The 22,038-nt window shown below is 38.7% G+C and overlaps 1 protein-coding gene and 1 long non-coding RNA gene across 2 annotated transcripts; one reads left to right on the top strand and one right to left on the bottom strand.

Moving 5' to 3' along the window:
• The first annotated feature begins 11,977 nt into the window (after window positions 1-11,977).
• LOC107811046 (uncharacterized) lies at window positions 11,978-17,821 on the top strand. The gene is made up of 3 exons (XR_001653824.2): window positions 11,978-12,162; window positions 12,314-12,388; window positions 17,433-17,821. It is a non-coding gene; the product is annotated as an uncharacterized LOC107811046 (long non-coding RNA).
• Window positions 12,953-20,963, bottom strand: LOC142172945 (14-3-3 protein 7-like). Its single transcript, XM_075237083.1, has 6 exons — window positions 20,782-20,963; window positions 19,784-20,090; window positions 19,575-19,662; window positions 19,253-19,362; window positions 19,006-19,154; window positions 12,953-13,492 (listed from the first exon to the last, which is right to left on the bottom strand). The coding sequence occupies exons 1-6, from the start codon at window positions 20,852-20,854 to the stop codon at window positions 13,410-13,412; spliced, it is 810 nt and encodes a 269-aa protein (XP_075093184.1). The 5' UTR covers window positions 20,855-20,963; the 3' UTR covers window positions 12,953-13,409.
• Between the last annotated feature and the right edge of the window lie 1,075 nt (window positions 20,964-22,038).

The following is a 22,038-nucleotide window of genomic DNA, read 5'->3' as shown; positions in this document are numbered from 1 at the left end:
CCCTTTCTAAAAAAGGGAATAAGCACATGAAGCTTCGATCACAAAAGCTCCACAAAGGTTCGAGGCAGCGCCCGAGTACAGGCAACTCCTCAGCAGAAGTTCATCCTACATGTTTTAAGAAGGCTATCTGTATCAAGATCAAAAGGGGACCCCCAAGTGCCCAAAGCTGACCTTCATTCAGGATAACATCCTCAAAGGCCCCGGAATTCGGCGTACTATCTCCATACAACTCGGAGGGCCCCGAGAGCCCGGGCCTATCAGATCAATTTAGGATTGGTCCGTGATGGCTTCGGAAGGGAGCCATGTCAATCGGCAGAGGATCGGAAAGAATGCTCACGCCCAAGTTAAAATGTCGGCAGTCAACAATAAAGGAGGACATTCAAAAGGCCTCGAAAGGCACTGGAGCATGCAATAACAAAGCAAAGATTGAAAGCAGAAGTTAATGGAGTATATTCATATTCATAAAAATCCATGTACAATAGCCCTCGAAGGGTCATTACATACAATTACAAAAGCCTACGGAGGATCTCTATGCATAAAGGAAGAAACAAAGGGATGCACACGCAAAGTAAAGCCCGAAGACCGGTCCACTTTCGAAGGTCCGCAACAGGTGCCTCCGGACGCGCATCCTCGAATGTTTCATCCTAACCTTCCACATTGATATCCCTAAGGGACAAGGAGAGTGGCAAGGAGGGATGAAAAAACGCCATAGCTTTTCGAAGCTCGAGGACCCTTGTTGGCCAAGAAAACCTTGGAGAGACAGCGGACCGAACAACCCTCGGTCCCGCTTGCACGGCTATTTAGAAACTGCTTCTTGGAGCGTCTAGCCGTGCAAGCCCCCAACTTGGAGCAGAGCGCCATGTTGAGTCGGGGTATGAAGGTGACCAGTGGTGTATAATTTGAGCCCCCTTATGAGCAGAAGTGCATAATCCGAACGACTGTCTACATGATGAGGAAACTGACTCCTTGTCCATCATCACCTCGAGCCAACAGCAGCAGCAAAGGCCAGCATATCGATGACTACAGCAATAGCGGGACAGCACGATTATGCTTGACAAAGGGAAGTCCCGACAAAGGGCCACAACACGATCTGAGGGAGCTCCCCTAAACGGCCTTGAGGCCATGAACCCCAAACATGATGTTCAAGGATAGGAGAAGATGATAAAAAGGAATAGGCAAGCAAGCCAACGAAGGCACTAGGATAGGTAAAACAACGCCAAAACACCCCCATTTATAAGGGATTATGACACGGTCGTCGAGGCCTTGAAAGATTGACCGACAGACACAGTTAACACATCCTTGGAAAACCGAATCGATGGTGGTACCTTCACCTTGGAGAGTGGGAATCGGGAGTACATTAAATGAAGTCGCAAATACACGAGCCCGTGGATTCCCGGTTATCACAAAACTCATGCCAGGAGTAGCATCATCTGTATGACGTCGCCGTAAGAAGCTCGAGGAGACAAGTCTCAGAATCATTTCCTATCACTTCGTTATGGGAAACGCGGAGACTATTTGTACACGACAAAATCAGAGGACTTGATTTCTCGCTGTCAAGTCATTTCGGAAGAACGCCTCGAGACCACGAGGATGGGAAGCCACGACCAAGTTCCCGACCTCGGGGCTCGTCGAGGCCCGACTCATAGAAGATGGAGATCGAAGCCAGGATAGAAGGGGAAGCTCCCAAGGCACACTGCTAAGTCTGACAGGGCCGACCTATCCAGAGCCTATGTTGAGGCATCGCGTGAAGCCATCCCATCTCCATACTTTGTAATTAATCTCCACGTACTTGTAGTCGAGTTCCCCTCATATATAAAAGGGACTTACCCTACCTTGTAAAGGACTGATGTTGCTCAATTTCTCCACAAGTGCTATAATCTCTCTCTCTCTTTCTCTCTCTCTCTCTCTTTTCTTTCTAACTTCTTCATTCTCACTGGCCCGAGGTTACCTTGATATCCATCGTTTCCTTACTTGTTCTTCATCATATAACTTAGTATTGGCCATAAAGAGACTTGTTTAATTATATCTTCAACTGTTATCCTGTCCCCGACTATCCCTGATAGCTTGAATTCGACCCTGACGTTGACCCCGAGGTCCCCCATCGACCGGACCTATATCCGGGCAGCAGGCCCTTCCGTCCGATTTCTATCTCATTTTAGCTTACATTTCATCATTAAACTCCACATTATTAGCATCAACTGCTCTAACAACTAGCTCGGGAATAAATCATGTATTTTTATAATCCCATTTACAAATTTAATTGTTGTTACCATTTTCATGGTAAACAACTAGATTGTTAGTCCTTAAATCCTTTTTAGGAGAAAAAATTTTTATTGCTAAATATGTAGCTTTGTAGCACTAACCTGTTCGACATTAGGGACCGGCTTTAAATTTCTCCGAAAAGATATAACGACCAGCTTCTAACTAGTCGTGAAATGTTTTACCGACGACATTTAAACTACTCGCAAAAATAGTTTAAGGACCGGGAATTTAGTCATTAAAACATACAAATAGGCACCAGAAATATGGTCCTTAAAAACCTTTTAGGGCTAGTTTTAATATGGTCGCGAAATAGATTTAGCGACCAGTATTGTATCTCATCCTTAATGACCTTTAGCGGCGGAAGCTATAAGGACCAGATTATCTGGTCGTTATTAACCATTTGGGACCAATTTCTTACTTTTAGGGACCATTTTTCCTTTCGCTATTGAGCATTTTTCTTGTAGTGAAGAACACACCAGAGAGACAGTGAACAACATATTTTAAAACATGCTTGTAGGGTAGGGTGTTATGGTCCGCAAAATTTCCATTGAAGCCGCAGAATGGGCATGCAGACCGTATAATTTTTCATTGTGGCTGCAGAAATGGATTACGGTTTGCACAATTCTTATTGCGGTCGCAAATCAGACACCACCAATATGTCAACTCTCTAATAACACAGAATTGGGTTTTTTGCTACCGCAACCAATTTTCTGCGGCCCACACATTTTCTCTTGTGATCGCACATGTGAGTCATCAAATTGACAACTCTCTGATAACAAAAAGAAAGAGTTGTTCTGCAGCCGCAGTGGGTTTTCTACGGCCCGCACATTTTTCATTGTGGCCACAGAACCCTTCTTTACTAAGTATCCTACATACAACTTATGTGTACCATACAATTTCTTGTGCGGCCATAGATTTCAAAACACTTACGAACAGAGTTTTAGGGTTTGCAATTTTTGCACAAATTTTGACATGGTAACAGCATATAAGCATGAAAACCTATTTACCCACTCCCTAGAGAGCAAGTACCAGTTAACCCACTACAGTTTTAACCCCACATGGTTGTATAATTGAATTCTACTGACAATGGCTCAAAACTAACTAAAAAGCTGTAAATTAAGCTAAAAATTAAAAAAATTCTACAAGTAATTGAGGCATACTAGATATGAAGTAGTGCAATAAATGAGTGATCACAGTTGTTGAGTGTGTGGGCAGATGAATTAGCAGAAGATTTAAATTTTAGAGTTGTGAATGTTCAGATAGGTAAAAGTGTAACAGTAGCCTCAAGCCTCTTATTTATACTTATCAACCTTTTCTAAGAGAAGAAGGAACGAGTACAGCCGCAAAATTCCAATTGTGGACCACACTCTCTTACCTGTTGAGCTTAAGCCAACTTTTTATCTGTAATCCGCAGAAATTTGTGCGCGACCGAAGATCACTATTGCGGACCGCAAAATTTATGTTGTGGCCGCAGATCGAGCATTTCTCTGACAAACCAATTTTAGATAGTTGTCATTTTCTCCCTTTAATTTTTGCGGTCCGCAATGTAATTATGCATCCGCAGAGCACCTTTTGTTGCGGCAACCATAATTGTGTAGTTCGCACAATACAATTGTGGTCCGCAATTCTTTTTACACAGCCAAATTCTAGGCATATTTCCCGCAAAGCACACTCATCCCTGTAATATACTTCAATTCTAGCTAGCACAAAAATAACACCTAACTACAAAAGAAGAAAAGAAAATAAAAGGAAACATGGGTTTCCTTCCAAGAAGCGCTTGATTTAACGTCGCGGTACGATGCATATTACCATCATTTGAAATGAATCATTGCCACAACGTGTCCATCACCAAATTTTTCAAAATAGTGCTTCACCCAGTGACCATTGACTCGGAATACCTCATCATTCTTGTTTTTCAAGTCCAATGCCCCAAAGGGTGTCATACCCACAAATTCAAACGGGTCACTCCATTTAGACTTTAACTTCCTGGGAAACATCCTCAACCGTGAGTTGAACAATAACACAAGATCGTCCTATTTGAACTCTTTGTTCCAAATGTACTTGTCATGAAGATATTTCATCTTCTCTTTCTATAAAGATGAACTTGTGTATGCGTGGTACTAGAACTCATCCAACTCATTCAAATGTGCCATCCTCAAGTTAGCGACGACATCCAAATCAAGATTCAACTTCTTTATAGCCTACATGGCTTTGTGCTCAAGTTCCGCCGGAAAATGACAAGCTTTTTCGAACGCCAACCGGTATGGAAACATTCCGATAGGCATTTTTAAGCCGTCCGATAAGCCCATAAAGCATCATCAAGTTTTTTGGACCAATCCGTCCGGTTAGTGTTCACTGTTTTGGACAAAATACTCTTTATCTCCCGGTTGGAGACTTCCACTTGCCCACTTGCTTGTGGATGATAGGGATTTGGGTCTTTATGAGTGACACCATACTTGGTAAGTAAGGTGTCGAAAGCCTTATTGCAAAAAGTAACCCCCCATCGCTTATGATAGCCCGCGGAGTACCAAACCTTGTGAAAATATTCTCCTTCAAGAAATCCACCACACTCCTCACCTCATTGTTGGGTAGAGCAATGTCCTCAACCCATTTGGACACGTAATCAACCGCAACCAAGATGTAGGTGTTTTCACAAGAACTCACAAAAGGACGCATGAAGTCAATATCCCACACATCGAAAATATCAATCTCCAAAATGGTGGTGAGGGGCATATCATTTTTCTTTGAGATTTCACCGGCCCTTTGACATTCATCGCATCGTTTCACTAGATCACTTGCATCCTTGTAAAGAGTGGGCCAATAGAAACCGCAACTTAGCACTTTGGCCGCCGTTCTTGCTCCACCATGGTGACCACCATAAGGTGAAGAATGAAAAGACCCAAAAATTTTACATAGCTCTTCTTTCGGTACACATCTTCCAATCACCCCTTCCATACAAATCCGAAAAAGGTACGGTTCATCCCAATAATAGTCTAGACTATTCATGGTCTTACTAGCATAGTGGACCAGATAAAAAATCTTGTTGATGCATTTCCCCAAAATAGCCCCACCGCTACATCACTTGCATCGCCATGAGCTCAAAAGGAACACTCCAATTTGGAGCGGTGATAATGGGAGTAGTTGTCAACTTGAACTTTAACAATTCAAAGGCTCTCATGCAATCATCATTGAAGTAAAACTTAGCATTTTTCTCTAAAATCTTGAAAAATGGGTTCACCACTTTAGAGAAATCCTTGATGAAATGCCGGTAAAATACCGCGTGGAAGTTTAGAAATCACCTAAATCTTTACCTTATCAACTTCAATTCCATTCTTTAAGATCTTGTGGCCAAGGACAATTCCCTCCTCGACCATGAAATGACATTTCTCCAAATTTAGCACCAAACTTGTTTCTTCACATCTTGCCTACACTTTATCCAAGTTTGCGAGACAATCATCAAAAGAATTCCCGACCACCGAGAAGTCATCCATGAAAACTTAAAGGTAATCCTCCATTATGTCCGTGAAGATAGCTATCATACACCTTTGAAAAGTTGTTGGTGCATTGCATAAACGAAATGGCATATGCTTGAAGAAGAAAGTACCATAGGGACATGTAAAGCTTATTTCCTCTTGATCCTCCGGAGCAATAAGAGTTTTGTTGTATCCGGAATACCTGTTAATGAAACAATAGAAATCATGACCGACCAATCTATCAAGCATTTGATCTAGGAAGGGAAGTGGAAAACGGTCCTTCCTTGTGACTTTGTTGAGCTTATGATAGTCCATACACACTCTCCACCCGGTCACTGTTCTTGTAGGAATCAAATAATTCTTGTCATTGGTGACCACCATCATGTCCCCCTTCTTTGGGACACATTAAACCGGAGAAGTCCACGAACTATCGGAAATGGGGTAGACAACCCCGCATCCAACCACTCAATGATCTCCTTTTTGACAACCTCTTACATGGCTTCATTGAGTCTCATTTGATGTTCAATAGATGGTTTGGAACCTTCTTCCAAGTTAATCTTGTGCATGCAAAATGCTTGGCTTATCCCCTGAATATCCGCCAATGTCCATCCAATAGCTTTCTTTCTCTTTTGTAGCACCACCAATGTAGAATCTACCTACACGTTAGTCAAACAAGAGGAAAGAATTATTGGTAAAGTAAAAGAAGTGCTAAGAAATTCATACCAAAGATGTGGTGGAAATGGCTTCAACTCCAAGATAGGAGGCTCTTCGATTGAAGGCTTTGTAGGAGGAGTTTTCCTATTTTGAAGATCCAAGGACAATTTGCGGGGTCCATACGTGTAAGACCCCATTCTTTGCAAATAGTTCATACATTCCACGAAGCCATCCATCTCGTCATCATCAAAGTTGAGCAAGACGGCCTCCAACATATCACCAATACTTATCACAGCACTTGTTTCTTCCACATTCACATCAATCACCAAGTCCACAAAAGAGCACACTTTATTGCTATTGGGTTGCCTCATGGACTTACACACATAGAAAACCACTTTTTCATCACCAACCCAGAAAGTAAGTTCTCCTGCTTATCACAAGGAGCCTTCCTCGTAGCAAGGAAAGGTCTATCAAGAATAACCGGAACCTCATAATCAATCTCACAATCTAGAATGACAAAATCCGCTGGAAGAATGAATTTATCAACACGAACCAAGACATCCTCAATCACTCCCATAGGTCTCTTTATAGTACGATAGGCCATTTGCAATTTCATAGATGTTGGCCTTGGTTGCCCAATTCCTAATGTCTTGAAAACCGAATAGGGCATCAAATTTATTCTTTCCCCAAGATCACAAAGAGATTTTTCAAACTCGGCACTTCCAATTGTACAAGGAATCGTGAAAGCACTGGGATCTTCCAACTTGGGAGCCATTGAATGCACAATTGCACTTACTTGATGAGTGACTTTGATAATTTCAAAATTCATCGATCACTTCTTTGTCACAAGATCCTTTATGAACTTTGCATAACCGGGCATTTTTTCCAAGGCTTCAACTAATGGCACATTAACTGAGAGGCTCTTTATCATTTGGATAAACTTCTTGAATTGATTTTCACCATTTTGCTTTGCAAGTCTTTGAGGGTATGAAGGTGAAGGCTTAGGCAATGGTGCCTTATCCTTTTGCACTACCGGTTCCGGCATGTCAATAATGTGATCTCTGGACGAGTTCACCTTCTCTTGAGTCTCTTCCACATTATCATCAATATCAATCCGAACCTCATCATTAGGTTGCTCAACATTGTTCGGGATCTCCTCTTCTTGCACTACTTGATTTTTATCCACAAGTTGTCTTTGGCTTGAGGTGGGTGTGTTCCCACCCTTTGGGTTCACCACCATGTCACTTGGTAGTGCTCCCTTAGGACGAGTATTTAGAGCTTGAGAGATTTGCCCCATTTGAACTTTCAAGTTACAGATTGATGTATTGTGTGAGGCAAGTTGGGCATCAAAATCGTCATTCTTCTTCATCATTTGCTTGAATATATTCTCAATATGCCTCATTTCATTGTTGGAAGAACTAGGACCATAGGAAGGATAAGGAGGCCAGTTGCTCAGTTGGTTATACATCGGGGGACTTTGAAAACCCAACCCCTGATTTCCTTGATTATTGTTCCATCCCTTGATTGTTACCTCCCCAATTTCCTTGATTGTTGCCAATCCAATCACCTTGATTATTTCCACCACTCTGATTTTCTTGATTGTTGTTGTTATGCCAATTCCCTTTTATTGTTACCACCACTCTAATTACCTTGGTTGTTAGAGTTTCAATTACCTTGATTGCTTTGAGGTCCTCATTGTTGTTGAATCGAGCCTTGAGAGTTGTTTCTTTACCCTTGGTAGTTGTTCACAACACCTCATCCTCTTGTTCATCGTAAGATTCATCTTAATCAAACCCATTATCTTCTTGTACATAATTCTCTACTCGGTTTCGCACTTGTGGACCCTTTGACCTTCTTTTGTTCACTATCATGCTTACTCCCTCCATGGAATTGACTTTCTTAGGACTTTGCACTTGTTGAAGTTGATCCTTTTCTAATTGATTCAAAGTGGGGTCAATTCGGCAATGGCTTGCCAATGGTCATGCAACGCTTTATGGAGGTGAATCACGTTCGGATCACCTTGTGGAACATTAGCACTGGATTGCCATTCCGATGATGTATCCGCTATTTCATCCAAAATCTCACAAGCTTCCGCACACGGTGTTGTCATGAAATTTCCATTTGCAAGTTGATTCACCATGCATTGGTTGGTCGTATTAATCCCACGATAGAAAGTTTGTTGAATCATATTCTCTATCATATCGTTATTGGGACACTCTTTGACTATTGTTGTATACCACTCTTATATCTCATGCAGCGGCTCATTGGGCTCTTGCTTGAATGCTAGAATCTCATCTCTAAGAGTAGCCATATGCTCGGGAGAGAAGAACTTGGCAATACATTTCTCCCATAGAATGGAATGGTTTGGCAATCTTTCCAACCAATCTAAGGCTTTCCCTTATAGAGAGAAGAGAAAAAGCATTAGCCTTAACGCGTCCTTGGAGAAGTTTGTTTGTTTACTCCCCCAACAAGTGTCCACAAACCCCTTCAAGTGTTTGTATGCATTTTGACTTGGAGCCCCGGTGAAGAATCCTCGTTTCTATAGAAAAGTGAGCATTACATTAGTGATTTGAAAGTTGCCCACCCTAATATGGAGAGGGACTATGGCACTTGCATACCCTTCATTCGGTAACACCCGGTGTGGAGCCGCTCTTGGTGGAGCTGGGGGTGGAACTGGGACATTGTCATGAGGCGCCCGACCTCTTATATTGGCTTGAGGTTCAAGAGGAACCTCTTCAACTTGGTCATCCTCAACGTCCACATCCCGCAAAGTCATGTTTCCGAGTTCACTATTGTTCGCCACCATAATTGCACCTACAGTCGATTCACACAAATTAGTAATACAGAAGGAAAAAGATAATCCACACCCAAACCCAAATACATAGCTAACACCATCTCAGGAAGCTCTAGACTTGGCCTTTTTGTTATCTCTCTGATCTTTGATCCTAGCCTAGCTTTTGCAGCCGCACAATCCATGTGTGATCCGCAATTTACTCCCAAATCTGCTGAATTTTCCTTCCTTGATTGCGGTCGCAGATGGAATTCTGTGGTCCGCTTTTTGTAAGCTTCTATGCCTTTTATTGCCTTGGTTTATATTATTCCTTTTTTAGTCGGATTTCATCTCTGAAGCTCAATTTCCATCATTCCTGCAATTTTACATAATTTGATCAGTTTCGGGGACACAATTCAATGCATTTAGACTAAAACAAAAGCAAAAAGGCGCTAATAAGCAGTCAAAATCCACACTTATCAAATTTGCGCTTAAAATTAATTATGTGATATGTTAAAGTGCTTAGGAGGGTGAGCCACTATTCCAAAAATATATCCTACCCGTCCCTTAACTCACTTTACAACTATAAAAAAGTCCTACTTGATTTTTGACCGATCAAGCCTACATTAGTGGAAGTTTACATAATGGGCAAGCCTATAGTACTTAAAATGTGATTCTTTAAAATATATTTGAGCATTTGATTCGAATGTGTGGATTCAACTTACTCTTGTATTCTTGTTGTGAGGGCACATAATTTTGTGATGGATATGTGATATTATTAGATTTCTCTATGATGTTAAGTGTTTAATCCATGAGTGCATTGTGATATTGAGTCAATTCTTGAGGCTAAGATTGTTATGAGCATGTTGTCTTTATGCTAAATAAATGGTTTTCGAAGTATGGCATATGTTAAAGGAAAGTGTGTATTGAAGGCATTTGCTAAAGTTTAATTGTTGCTATCAACTATAGTCATAGGTGTGGTGTGCTTCAGATATATTAAAAATAAAGTGCTCAAGCTTGGTGTGAATTGCTAGTTGACTCAAGGACGAGCAACGTTTAAGTGTGTGATAGTGATGTTTGGCCATAATAATATATTTTTAGTACATTACTCGCCATCAATTTTGTTATTTTAGTGATTAATTATGTGACATTTGAGCTGATTATGTTGTCTTATGTGTAGGACCATCAGAAGACAAAGACGAGTGAAAATTGCACTCAAAGATGATAAAAATACAAGAGAATAGTATGAGAGCATGGAGAACTCATGCCTGACGCCAGACCAGGCATCGCCAGCTCCAAGGCCTGCTCCAGCTGCGTTACAAGCTTGGCCCTGCGAGTTTAGGCGCCTGATGCCCCTATGTGCGTGGTTTAAAAATACTCCGACCCGGATTTGGACGTACATACCTCGACCCTAACATATAAATACTCCATACACGAGTTGAGGAAAGGTTGGACATTATTTGAAAAAGAAAAAAGGTTACAGAACACTTTGGAGCAAGGAATCAAAAGAGTTTTTCCCTCCATTCTTCTTTAATCTGTAGTTTAATTCTTTTAAATATTATTAAGATTGTTTATATAATTATGAGTAGATAAGATTTCTCATCTAGGATTTGATGGAACCTATTGGAGGATGATTTTTCACTATGTTTAATATTACTTTGCCATTAATTTTTTTCTACTTGTTCAATTACGTGTTCATTGTTATTGATTGAAGAACTCTCAATTAACTATGTCTAGTTAGTGTGTATTGCTTGAAAAAGGGTACATATTTAGGTAGTTGTTGAACAACATCACTCCTAACGTATATGTGGAATCAATACAAAGGGTTTAAAGGTCGGATTTGGAATAACGAAGACTTGGTGCGATCGAGCGAGTGGTGAATTAGTGTCAACTAGCGTAGTTCGGAAGAATAAGTCTAGTAAATTGTGGTAGTTGCACGGAAGAGAATTACGACACCCAAAGCACTCACGATCGGTAGAGAATACGTAGGCGAATTTATAGGAAACATAGTAGGGAGGATTGCGACGATTGAAAAAATCATAACCCTAGACTTTTCCAATATTGTCTACAAGATTTACTCTGTTAGTTATAAATTTACATCATTTTAATTACTTTTCTCATAGTTAGTAATCACTCAAATCATTATTTAAAATTTTTGAAAGTTGATTACTTGAATTCTTGCAAAATTAGTTGTCGTAATTAGTAGATTAATTCCCTGTGTGATTCGATTCCGGACTAATCAACTGAATTATATTTGTAATAATCGCTTAGTCCTTTTTACAAAGCATAGTCGGGCGTGATCAACCTATTTGAGCCATATCGGATAATAGAATGAGGTCTTCCTATCTATCCTATGGCCTTCTCTCGAAATGACGCATCAATAGGACAACTACCACTTAGCCTTAATCCTCCATACAATTGTATGATTAATTGTCCACGAAAGAAGATAAAATGTGTGGCTTTTATAAGGACTAGACAGGGGAACTAACTGGAAATAAGAAAATCTAATTGACCCTCAAAATTACGGGCTTCATTAGGTTAAGCTTACAGCTCACTAGACTCCCTAAGCACATAACATACACGACTCACTAACCATATATCACACTTACAATTAGGTTCGCATTTATGGACTACTATCAAACACGAAATATATAGTTAAAACATAAATAAAATATTTAAGACAATGCAAAATATTTCTCTAAATTCTCCCACTTCGACTACATTAGTGTAAAATAAAATTTAAAACACAACAACTGTAGATTTTATTTAACAATAATAAGAAAAAACTACGGTCGATGAAGGAAAAAAATATGTGGCCATAGTTTGGAGAAAATCAGCACAGAAACATCAATTGACTTTCAACTCAATCTTAAACACTGGACTATATCTAATATGTTATTCTTAGCACATGATCTTCAATAATCATAATATTCTCATTTAAGCCACAAAATCATGGTCTAGCAGTGTAGTAAGAAGTACTGCCATTGTGTACTTGACAAAGATGTATATCATACGGACTTTATTGCCTTATCGGTCCTTGATGCTGCTGAAAATATATATAGTGATTTAGATATACATTCTTAGTCTAATTGCTTGATTCTTTTGTAAATTTTTACACTATTTGATATGGTTTGTCGTTACTTTGTGTTTTCAGATGGAAAAAGCAACCAAAACTGAGCTTAAAAGGCAATAAGTGCAGCTGGTGCAAATATGCTAAGTTGTGCGAACGGTATGTATAGGTTTGCAGAATTTGTTCAGCTTTGTATTGTCATGATTTTCTTACTATATTTGGTTTTTATATCTCTGGAAGGAAATGACAACATATTTACCAGGTTTTCCTTTTTGTAGAAGGAAATTATAATTCTCATATATTTGGCAAGTCCTTTTTCTTGTAGGAAAAAGTTTGGACTTCTAGAGAATCTTTCCTCTTATTGAGGAGCCTTTGCCTCTTTGTGAGGTTGTTCTCTCGATATTTTATACTCTCCTTTTATATAGTGGATTGCTCATCTCTGTCGTGGACGTAGGTCAATTGACCGAACCACGTTAAATGTTTGTGTCTCTTTTGGTATATTTCTCTTTTGCTGTCCTATATATTTATAGTCGTTGAAGGTTTGCTTTGCTAGCTTACTCATAACACCTGATTTTGTGGTCCCAACAAGTATGTATCAGATTTATGCAGTGTGCATGCCGTAAGAAAGTTCTGAAGTTGTACTCTATCTTATAATCTACTACTTTCTTGATGTTCTCAGTTGTAGAATCTAGAATTTAAGTCATATAGTCAATAGAGGAATTATTTTTAGCGGATCTCCAGAATGAGCATTATAATCTTAACAGGAATGTTTTTGCATAGGCTTTTCATTATCACAACTTTGTTCAATTACAATAAGTAAAAATATGGAGGGATTGGATCAAAATCTTTCAGCAAATCCTCCTTTTTTCCTGAACAGAATCAAGGATTTAACAAAAGACTAAAGACTCATTTGAAAAAAGATCATATTGAGTAACACTTTTCCAACAAAGAAGATAAATAAAGGGAAAAAAATGGAAAAGTCGCGACCAAATTAAGAAGTGCATCTTCTTCTGATGGGGGCATTGCAAAATCATGCACGCTCTATAGTCTCAAAGACAGCTGAGGGAAAGGGCAGAAATGTCTCAAGCATACTGCCCCTTGTGCCTCCATTAATTCTGTCGAAGAACAAAAGTCGATTTTAGCAAGTGTATATTGATGATGACTTTAACTTTAGATCAAGTCAAAGACTCCCTTGAGGCGGATCTTCTGTTTTTTGAGGAGGTTCTGCTGCTTTCGGCTCATCAGCTTTCGAATTCTCTTCAGCTACAAAAACAGCAATGTTCATCTAGTTTTCAGAATCATTCACTTACTTTATTAGTTATATATTTCCAGGTTTAGGTAAGGAGAAGTAGAATCCAAAGGAGTTCTTTTTGGTTCCTTTGACACAAAGAGAAGTCAGTTTTAGCAATTCAAAGGTGTCAAGTTCATAAAAACATTAAAATATTACGAAATGTATCATTTGAGTCTCCTGATCAACTAGAGCTACAATGTATGAGATAATTTGAAAGAAGATGAATGGATGAAACCCAGTTAGAAGAAGAGGATAGAATAGCAGAAAGAAGAAAGAAGAAAGAAGAAGAGAGAAAGAAAAGAGCGTATGTCTATTATTTTCATTACTTCTTTTTATCACCTCTTTACATATGTATATATAAAGTATTTAACACTAACTGATTTAGCTTAGTGTATAAATAAATGATTAATGTACCCTTAGGAGAGTATCACTTAATTGTCTCAACACTCCCCCTCAAGCTAGGTAGTGAAAAAAAACGTTAAGAACTCCTAGCTTGGAGCAAAGATACTCATGTTGAACTTTACTGAGGCTTTTGGTTAAGATGTCAGCTGGCTGATCCCTTGTGGAAATGTACTTTGTTGTAACCACTCCTTGGACTATTTTTTCCCTTATAAAGTGACAATCAATTTCAATGTGTTTAGTCCTTTCATGATAAACAGGATTTACTGCTATTTGCATAGCAGCTTTACTGTCACTGAAAATGTCAACTGGTGTCTTTACGTCAATACCAATTGCCTTAAGTAGACCCAATAACCAAATCAGTTCTGCAACTGTAGCAGCAACACTTCTGTACTCGGCTTCTGCCGAGCTTCTTGAGACAGTTGTCTGTTTCTTTTACTTCCAACAAATTAGAGATTCTCCAAGTTTAACTAAGTAGCCTGTTATAGACTTTCTAGATTGTGGACATGAAGCTCAATCTGCATCGCAATATGCAGAAATAGTATTGTTGTATTTGCTGGACAGAAGAATTCCTTGCCCAGGCTGATTTTTCATATATTTCACAATTCTGAGTGCTGCTTCCATGTGAGATTTTTTAGGCTGTTGTAAGCATTGACTTAAGTTCCGTACACTGTATGATACATCTGGTCTTGTCATAGTTAAGTACAGAAGTTTCCCAATTAATCTTTGATAAATGCTTGGATCAGGAAGTAAACCATCTTCTGACTTACCTGTTTCTTCAACATAGTCATCATACTCTTTTGTAGGTAACTTGATATTGCTGTCCATAGGTGTTATAGCTGGCCTTGCAGCACTTAAGCCAGTTTCAGAAATGAGTTCTAGTGTGTACTTCCTTTGATGCATTAAGATCCCTTGTTTGGATCTTGCAAATTCAATACCTAGGAAGTATTTTAGCTCACCTAAATCCTTCATCTTAAAAGTTTGTTGTAGAGTAGCTTTTGTGTCTTCAATTAGCTTTAGACCATCACCTGTAATCAACATGCCATCAACATATACAAGAACTATTATTGTGCCTTCACTTGTCTTCTTAATAAAGAGAGAATGATCACATTGGCTCTGTTGAAATTGAAAACTTAGTAAAGCTTCTGTTAGTTTGGCATTCCATTGCCTTGGGGCTTGTTTTAGCCCATACAAGTATTTTATGAGTCTGCACACTGGATTTTTCTCCCCCTAACTCTTGAATCCTTGTGGTAATTGCATATATATTTCATCATGTAAATCCCCTTGAAGAAAAGCATTGTATACATCCATTTGATGTATATGCCATTGTTTACCAGCTGCAATAGACAAGACAGTTCTGATAGTTTTCATTTTCACAACTGGTGAGAATGTTTCTTGATAGTCAATGCCTTCTTTTTGACTATACCCTTTTGCCACTACTCTCGCCTTAAATCTTTCAATTTCTCCTGAAGCCTTGTATTTGATTTTATAAATCCACTTACATCCTATAGGACTTTTGCCCTCAAGTAATGAGACTATGTCCCATATATGATTAGTTTCTAAGGCTTCAATTTCTGCCTTCATTGCATCGACCCACCTGGGTTCTTTAACAGCTTCACAGTAGTTTGAAGGTTCAGTTGTAGATGAGGAGACTGCTATATATGCTTGATAAGAGGGAGAGATATTATTGTAAGTGATATACTTAGACATAGCATAAGGAACCTCATGATGAATGTTTAGAGACACAAAGTCATTCATCCAAATAGGTGGCCTTTTTTCTCTACCAGACCTCCTAATTCCACCTTCTATCAGTTGGTTTTGATTCACTAAAGATTCGGTTATTTCAGCAACTTCAGCTTGATGTTGATTTTCTAGAGGTTCATGAAGGTGCTGAGCATTGATAAGAGGTTGAGACTCATCTGGTTCTATTTGAACCTCATTGATTTGATCCATATCAGTACACTGTACTTCTAGAGGTTCAACTACTTCAGATTGAGTATTTAATGTCTGAGTAGTAGAGGTTCTAATTCCAGATAGTTGACCTTCAGGAGTACTATATGAATCATATGACATTGAGTCAGGAACAGACTTTTGAAATATAGGTGGGGTGACTTTTTGTTTAACTTTGAAGGGAAATACATCTTCTCTAAAAATCACATCTCTATTGACAAAGAAGCTTCTGTCAGTGGGATCATAAAGTAGATATCCTTTCTGTATTTCTGCATATCCCATGTGAATTGCTTGTCTAGTTCTTGTCATTAATTTGTCATATTATTGAACTATTTTTGCATAACATAGACATCCTAGAACTTTCATGTGATTATAGGATGGTCTTCTTCTGTACAACCTCTCATAGGGCGATTGATTGTTGATCACTATGCTAGGTATCCTATTTATAAGATATACTGCAGCTAACACACAGTGACCCCAAAATTTGATTGGAATCTCTGTCTGAAACCTAATAGCTCTAGTAACTTCTAATATGTGTCTATGCTTTCTTTCAGCAACTCCATTTTGCTGAGAAGTATAGACACATGTCTTTTGATGAATTATGCCTAGTTGTTGAAACAAACTACTGCAAACAGAGTTGACAAATTCTGTTCCATTATTTGTCCTGATCACTCTAATGACCTTATCAAATTGAGTCTTAACAAAAGTGATAAACTGCTTAATTATCACACATACATCAGACTTCAGTTTAAGTAAGAACACCCAACACATTCTAGAATAGTCATCAACTACAGTCAAAAAAATATTTGTTGCCATCATATGTTGCTATTTTGTAGGGACCCCATAAGTCCATATGTACTAAGTCAAAGCAAGCAACAGATTTAATATTACTAGCAGGAAAAGGCAATCTTGTTTGTTTTGCACATGGACATATTGCACACTTATTTACTTTGTCAGCTATAAGCTCTACATTTATAGGTAGCAAATGTCTAAGAACTGCAGTAGATACATGACCAAACCTTTGATGCCACAATTCAATATCTTCTGACTGAACTATTTCACCTTCAACATTCTTCTTTTTAACTGCCAAAGAGACATTTGAGCAACTTCCAGGTGTTTGATCATCAAGTATGTAAAGACCATTATCTTCCTTACCAATCTCCTTCACCTTCCCATTGAAGAGTTCCTGAAAAATGAAGAAGTGAGGAAAGAAGGTAGCCGAACACCTTAGCTCTTTGGTCAATTTAGAAACTGATAACAAATTGAACTTGAATTGAGGCAGATGAAACACATTAGTAATGATATTTTTGTTAGGTAATTTGCTGGCTCCTATATGTGTCACACATGAAATGTCACCATTAGGCATATAGACTTTCTTTGGAATTTCAGGTTGAATCACAAATGAATTTTCTAACAGTTTTAGGTCAGCGACCATATGATTTGTAGCTCCTGTATCAACTATCCATTCTTTCTTACTATCCTCTGAAGCTAGTAAAGTTGTACTTGTACTTGTACCTGCTACATTTGCTGCAGATGATGATGTATTGTTTCTAACTGGTGCAGGATTTTTGTTGAGTAACTGCAGAATCTGATCATACTGTTCTTTTGTAAATGGAGACACTCCAAGTTGAGATAGCTGAGTCATTATATTCTCCTGTCCGTGTCCTGCAGTTTGGTTTACTCCAATTGTATTTGGATTGCCCGCAGTCATATTGTTTGTCAGTATACCATTCTGTGGAACACCTTCCCCAAATACATTGTAGGTTGCACCATTTCCTGCTCCCCCTCTCTTTTTCGACTTAAAATCAGGAGGATATCCACTATCTTGTAACAATTCTCTTTACTATGCCCCTTCATCTTACAAAAATCACATGAGATGTTGTAATTTTTCTTAAACCTTTGGTTACCCACAACAGTTCTAGTATATAATGCAACATCATAATTTCCTGTAACCACACTAGGATTAGCTCCTAACACCCTTGATGTAGCTGCTATAGCCTTTTGACTTTCATCACTTACTATCATAACATATGCTTGATTCACATTTGGTACAGGACTTCTCATAAGTATCTGGCTTCTAGCTTGTGCATAAGAATCGTTTAGTCCCATTAGAAATTGGTATAACTTCAATTTTTGCAGATAGATCACAAATTCCCTTGATTTTGCACAATCACAACTTGGGGCAGGAACCAATGACTCAAATTCTTTCCACAAATCATTCAGTCGTGAATAATAGACTGATACAGATGATGTTCCTTGGGTCAAGGTTGCAATTTCTTTATGCAGGTTGAAGATTCTTGACCCATCAACCTTGTTAAATCTTTCAGCCAGGTCTTCCCAGACTGCTTGTGCACTTGACGCATACATTATCCCCCCAAGCAGACCTTTAGCTACAGAATTCATAATCCAAGAAAGGACTATTGCATTAACTCTTTCCCAGTGATTCCACATGAATTCAGGAAATGATTCTTTCTTGCATGTACCATCTACCATCCCCAATTTGTTTCTACCCAATAAAGCTACACGCATAGATCTAAACCAGATAGAGTAATTTTCAATACCTGTCAACTGGAACGAAATGATTTGTATGCCACTAACATCAGCTGGAGAAGAAACAGAGGATGGTTGTAATCGATTCCTGCATTTCCTGGGTTTGGAACTCCAATACCCAGATTTTGTCGATCTCCTGTAGTTGTACCATCTGAAGGTTGTTCTCCGATTGAACTCATTTCAGTTCAAGAAAAGCCCAAGAATTTCAGAATTTCAAGATTAGCAACATGCAATTTTAACAAACACTAAATGCCAATTCTTCGACTAGAATATCTAGCGAGATGGCTCTGATACCATGAGATAATTTGAAAGAAGATGAATGGGATGAAACCCAGTTAGAAGCAGAGGATAGAATAGCAGAGAATAGCAGAGAGAAGAAAGAAGAAAAGAGAAAGAAAAGAGCGTATGTCTATTATTTTCATTACTTCTTTTTATCACCTCTTTATATATGTATATGTAAAGTATTTAACACTAACTAATTTAGCTTAGTGTATAAGTAAATGACTAATGTACCCTTAGGAGAGTATCACTTAATTGTCTCAACAGATGGACTCACTCCTAAGACAAACAGTTGGATAATTATTACCTCCATCTTCAGGCAAATCAGAGGTCCACAGTGTGAGGTTGTCTCTTAACAGCTGCATGATTAAGGTACTGTCCTTGTATGACTCTTCACTTAAAGTGTCCAATTCTGCTATTGCCTCATCAAAAGCTTGTTTAGCCAAGTGACATGCCCTGGAAATTTGAATTTCGTCAATCCACATCATCAAGAGGACAAGAAAATCACAAGAAACATATTCTAGAGGTATTCGTATATTGGTCATGAATTGTACCTTTCAGGTGAGTTCATGATCTCATAGTAGAATACGGAGAAGTTCAATGCAAGACCAAGCCTGATCGGATGTGTTGAAGGCAGATCAGAGTTTGCAGTGGCCGTAGCAGCCTGAAAAAAAAAATCAGTGCAACTCTCAAATATAACTCACTTTAATGTGCACCAATTGATCATATTAAAGGATGTAGTTATATATACTGACAACATAGGAAGTGTAAATAACATTATAGTACCTTAGTTCATTAATGTTATCACAGAGAGTTTCCTACAATTACCTTACCAGTTACATAATTTTGATGTTAAAACCAATTGAAATAACTTGCCTCATAGCCCTTCAATGACTGCTCAGCAGCCTCATTCCTTTCCTCATCAGTCTTGAACTCAGCAAGGTAACGATAATAATCACCTTTCCTGAACCAGACATAGAAAAGAGGGATTGTAACAGTCTTGATGAACCTCAGAACCGAATCAAAAGACTGTATGAATTATTTTGATTAAAACAGTTAGAGAGGGTTTTATACATTTGCCTTACATTTTGTAATAAAAGACAGTAGCTTCTCCAGTGCCAGAAGATGGAATTAGATGTTTGTCTATGATTTCTAGAATATCATGACAAATCTTGGACAGCTCCTCTTCTACCTTCTGCCTATATCCCTTAATTAACTTCACATTGTTCTCGTTTCCTTTCGACTCTTCTTTCTGCTCAATGGAGGACATAATACGCCAAGAAGCCCTTCGAGCTCCAATAACATTCTTGTAACCAACAGAAAGTAAGTTTCTTTCCTCCACTGTCAGTTCAGCATCGAGTTTTGCAACTTCCTTCATACTCTCAACCATTTCTGAGAAGCAATATGAATCTCAAGTTACCAAACAGAACAATGGTGCAAAGACTTTTATATCTCATTCCAGTTGATGATATGAAAGTCACAATTCTGGTTTTGCATTCTCACCAACCCAGTCTACCAAGGCTAGAGGAGAATCCATGATCTCGAGTAAGTGGGTTTAGAATGAATATGATCGATATGTAAGCATTTAAAACTTTTTTGCATGCATGTACATAGTTTGGGTTGGAAGCAACGAGTTCAGTTGAACCCACAAAACCTGTCCTAGATTCTTATCTGACATAGGCAACTTACATGCCCTTCAACCCCAACAAAAGAACCAATCTGCAGATAAGAATTTCGGTATAGAGTAATTAATGAACTAAGATCAAAACTGTATACATGATGGATGTTATCATTTAATAAATAAATCAAGGAAAAATTAATGATATTGTACATGAACATATACATAAATTAAATTTCTCAAAATATTATATGCATAAGTAATTCCAATACAACTGCATGTTGATAAATCTATTATGGATCGCACACACAAAAGCGTGGATGAATTCTTGATGCAGGTATAGAGAAAATGAAATGCTTAAATAAAGGATTAGTCAGGCCAGAGGATTTGAATATCAAAATGCTTAAATTAAAAAAATAAAAATAAAAAAGGAAGAGAAAAGATATGCAAAGAAATGAAATTAACCATCATAACGTTCAGCTTGTTCCGCGAGCTTGGCCGTGTAGACATGAGTTTCTCTTTCCTTTTCTTTCGACATGTTTTTTCAAGCAATAAAAATGTTGATGCTGTTGTCGTTAATTGCGAACGCCAATAAAGATAACTGTTCCAATCACAATTCTTCTTCGTAACACAGGGAGAATGGATAATAATTGAGGAGAGACAGTTACAGCGTGGAGAGAGTATTGGCAACAAGATTATGACTATATCTCTACCGTTCAGTTGTTACTACGCCAAATTCGGGATTTAACATACACTTTTACTCACGTAGCCTACGGATCACATCTGGATTCTATCTTCGATCTCACTCATCGTCTATACAACAAGTCCGCTATATGAATTTTCGCTTCAATGCAACTTTTTTATTTATTTCTTTTTTTAATTTTATCTTTTTTCGTCTCTCAAAGTTGAGGTTAACGTTAATTAATTCTTTCCGACTATCATTTTGCATGGAGTCTCCTTTGTGTTTAATTCATAGAACATCACTCCCATCATCCCATTTTCAATTCTCATGGAACACTCAAAACTACTACTAATAATTAGAAGTAAATTTTACATAGTAGTAAACTCCTCGCATTGGAAAAGGTCAAGAAGATTCGGGATCGACTTCACACAGCTCAATCTAGGCAGAAGAGTTATGCCGACCGGAGAGTTCGTGATATTGCATTCATGGTTGGAGAGAGGATATTGCTCCGGATTTCACCCGTAAAGGGTTTGATGAGATTCGAAAAGAAGGGCAAGTTGAGCCTTACATATATCGTACCTTTTGAGATTCTTGATAGATTGGGTGAGGTGGCCTACGGGCTGGCATTGTCACCTAGTTTATAAGTTGTTCATCCGGTGTTCCATGTGTCCATGCTACAGAAGTATCATGGTGATCCGTCCCATGTGTTAAATTTCAGCTCAGTCCAGTTAGACAAGGATTTGACTTATGCGGAGGAGTCGGTGGCCATTCAGCCCGGCAAGTCCGGAAGTTGAGGTCTAATAGTTATCCTTCAGTTCGAATGTCGTGGAGAGGTCAGTCGGTCAAGGCAGCCACGTGGGAGTCCGAGTCCGACATGCGGAATAGATATCCATACCTTTTCACCAGTCCAGGTACCTCTCTATGTCAGTTCAAGGATGAACGTTTGTTTTAGAGGTGGAGAATATGATGACTCGATAGGTCATTTGTGACGACCTGGTCGGTCGTCTTAAGAATTAACGCCCCAATCCCCTATTATTTGC

This window comes from Nicotiana tabacum, chromosome 18, assembly GCF_000715075.1.
Source record: "Nicotiana tabacum cultivar K326 chromosome 18, ASM71507v2, whole genome shotgun sequence".
Taxonomy (NCBI): domain Eukaryota; kingdom Viridiplantae; phylum Streptophyta; class Magnoliopsida; order Solanales; family Solanaceae; genus Nicotiana; species Nicotiana tabacum.
This window is presented reverse-complemented; position numbering and strand designations above follow the sequence as displayed.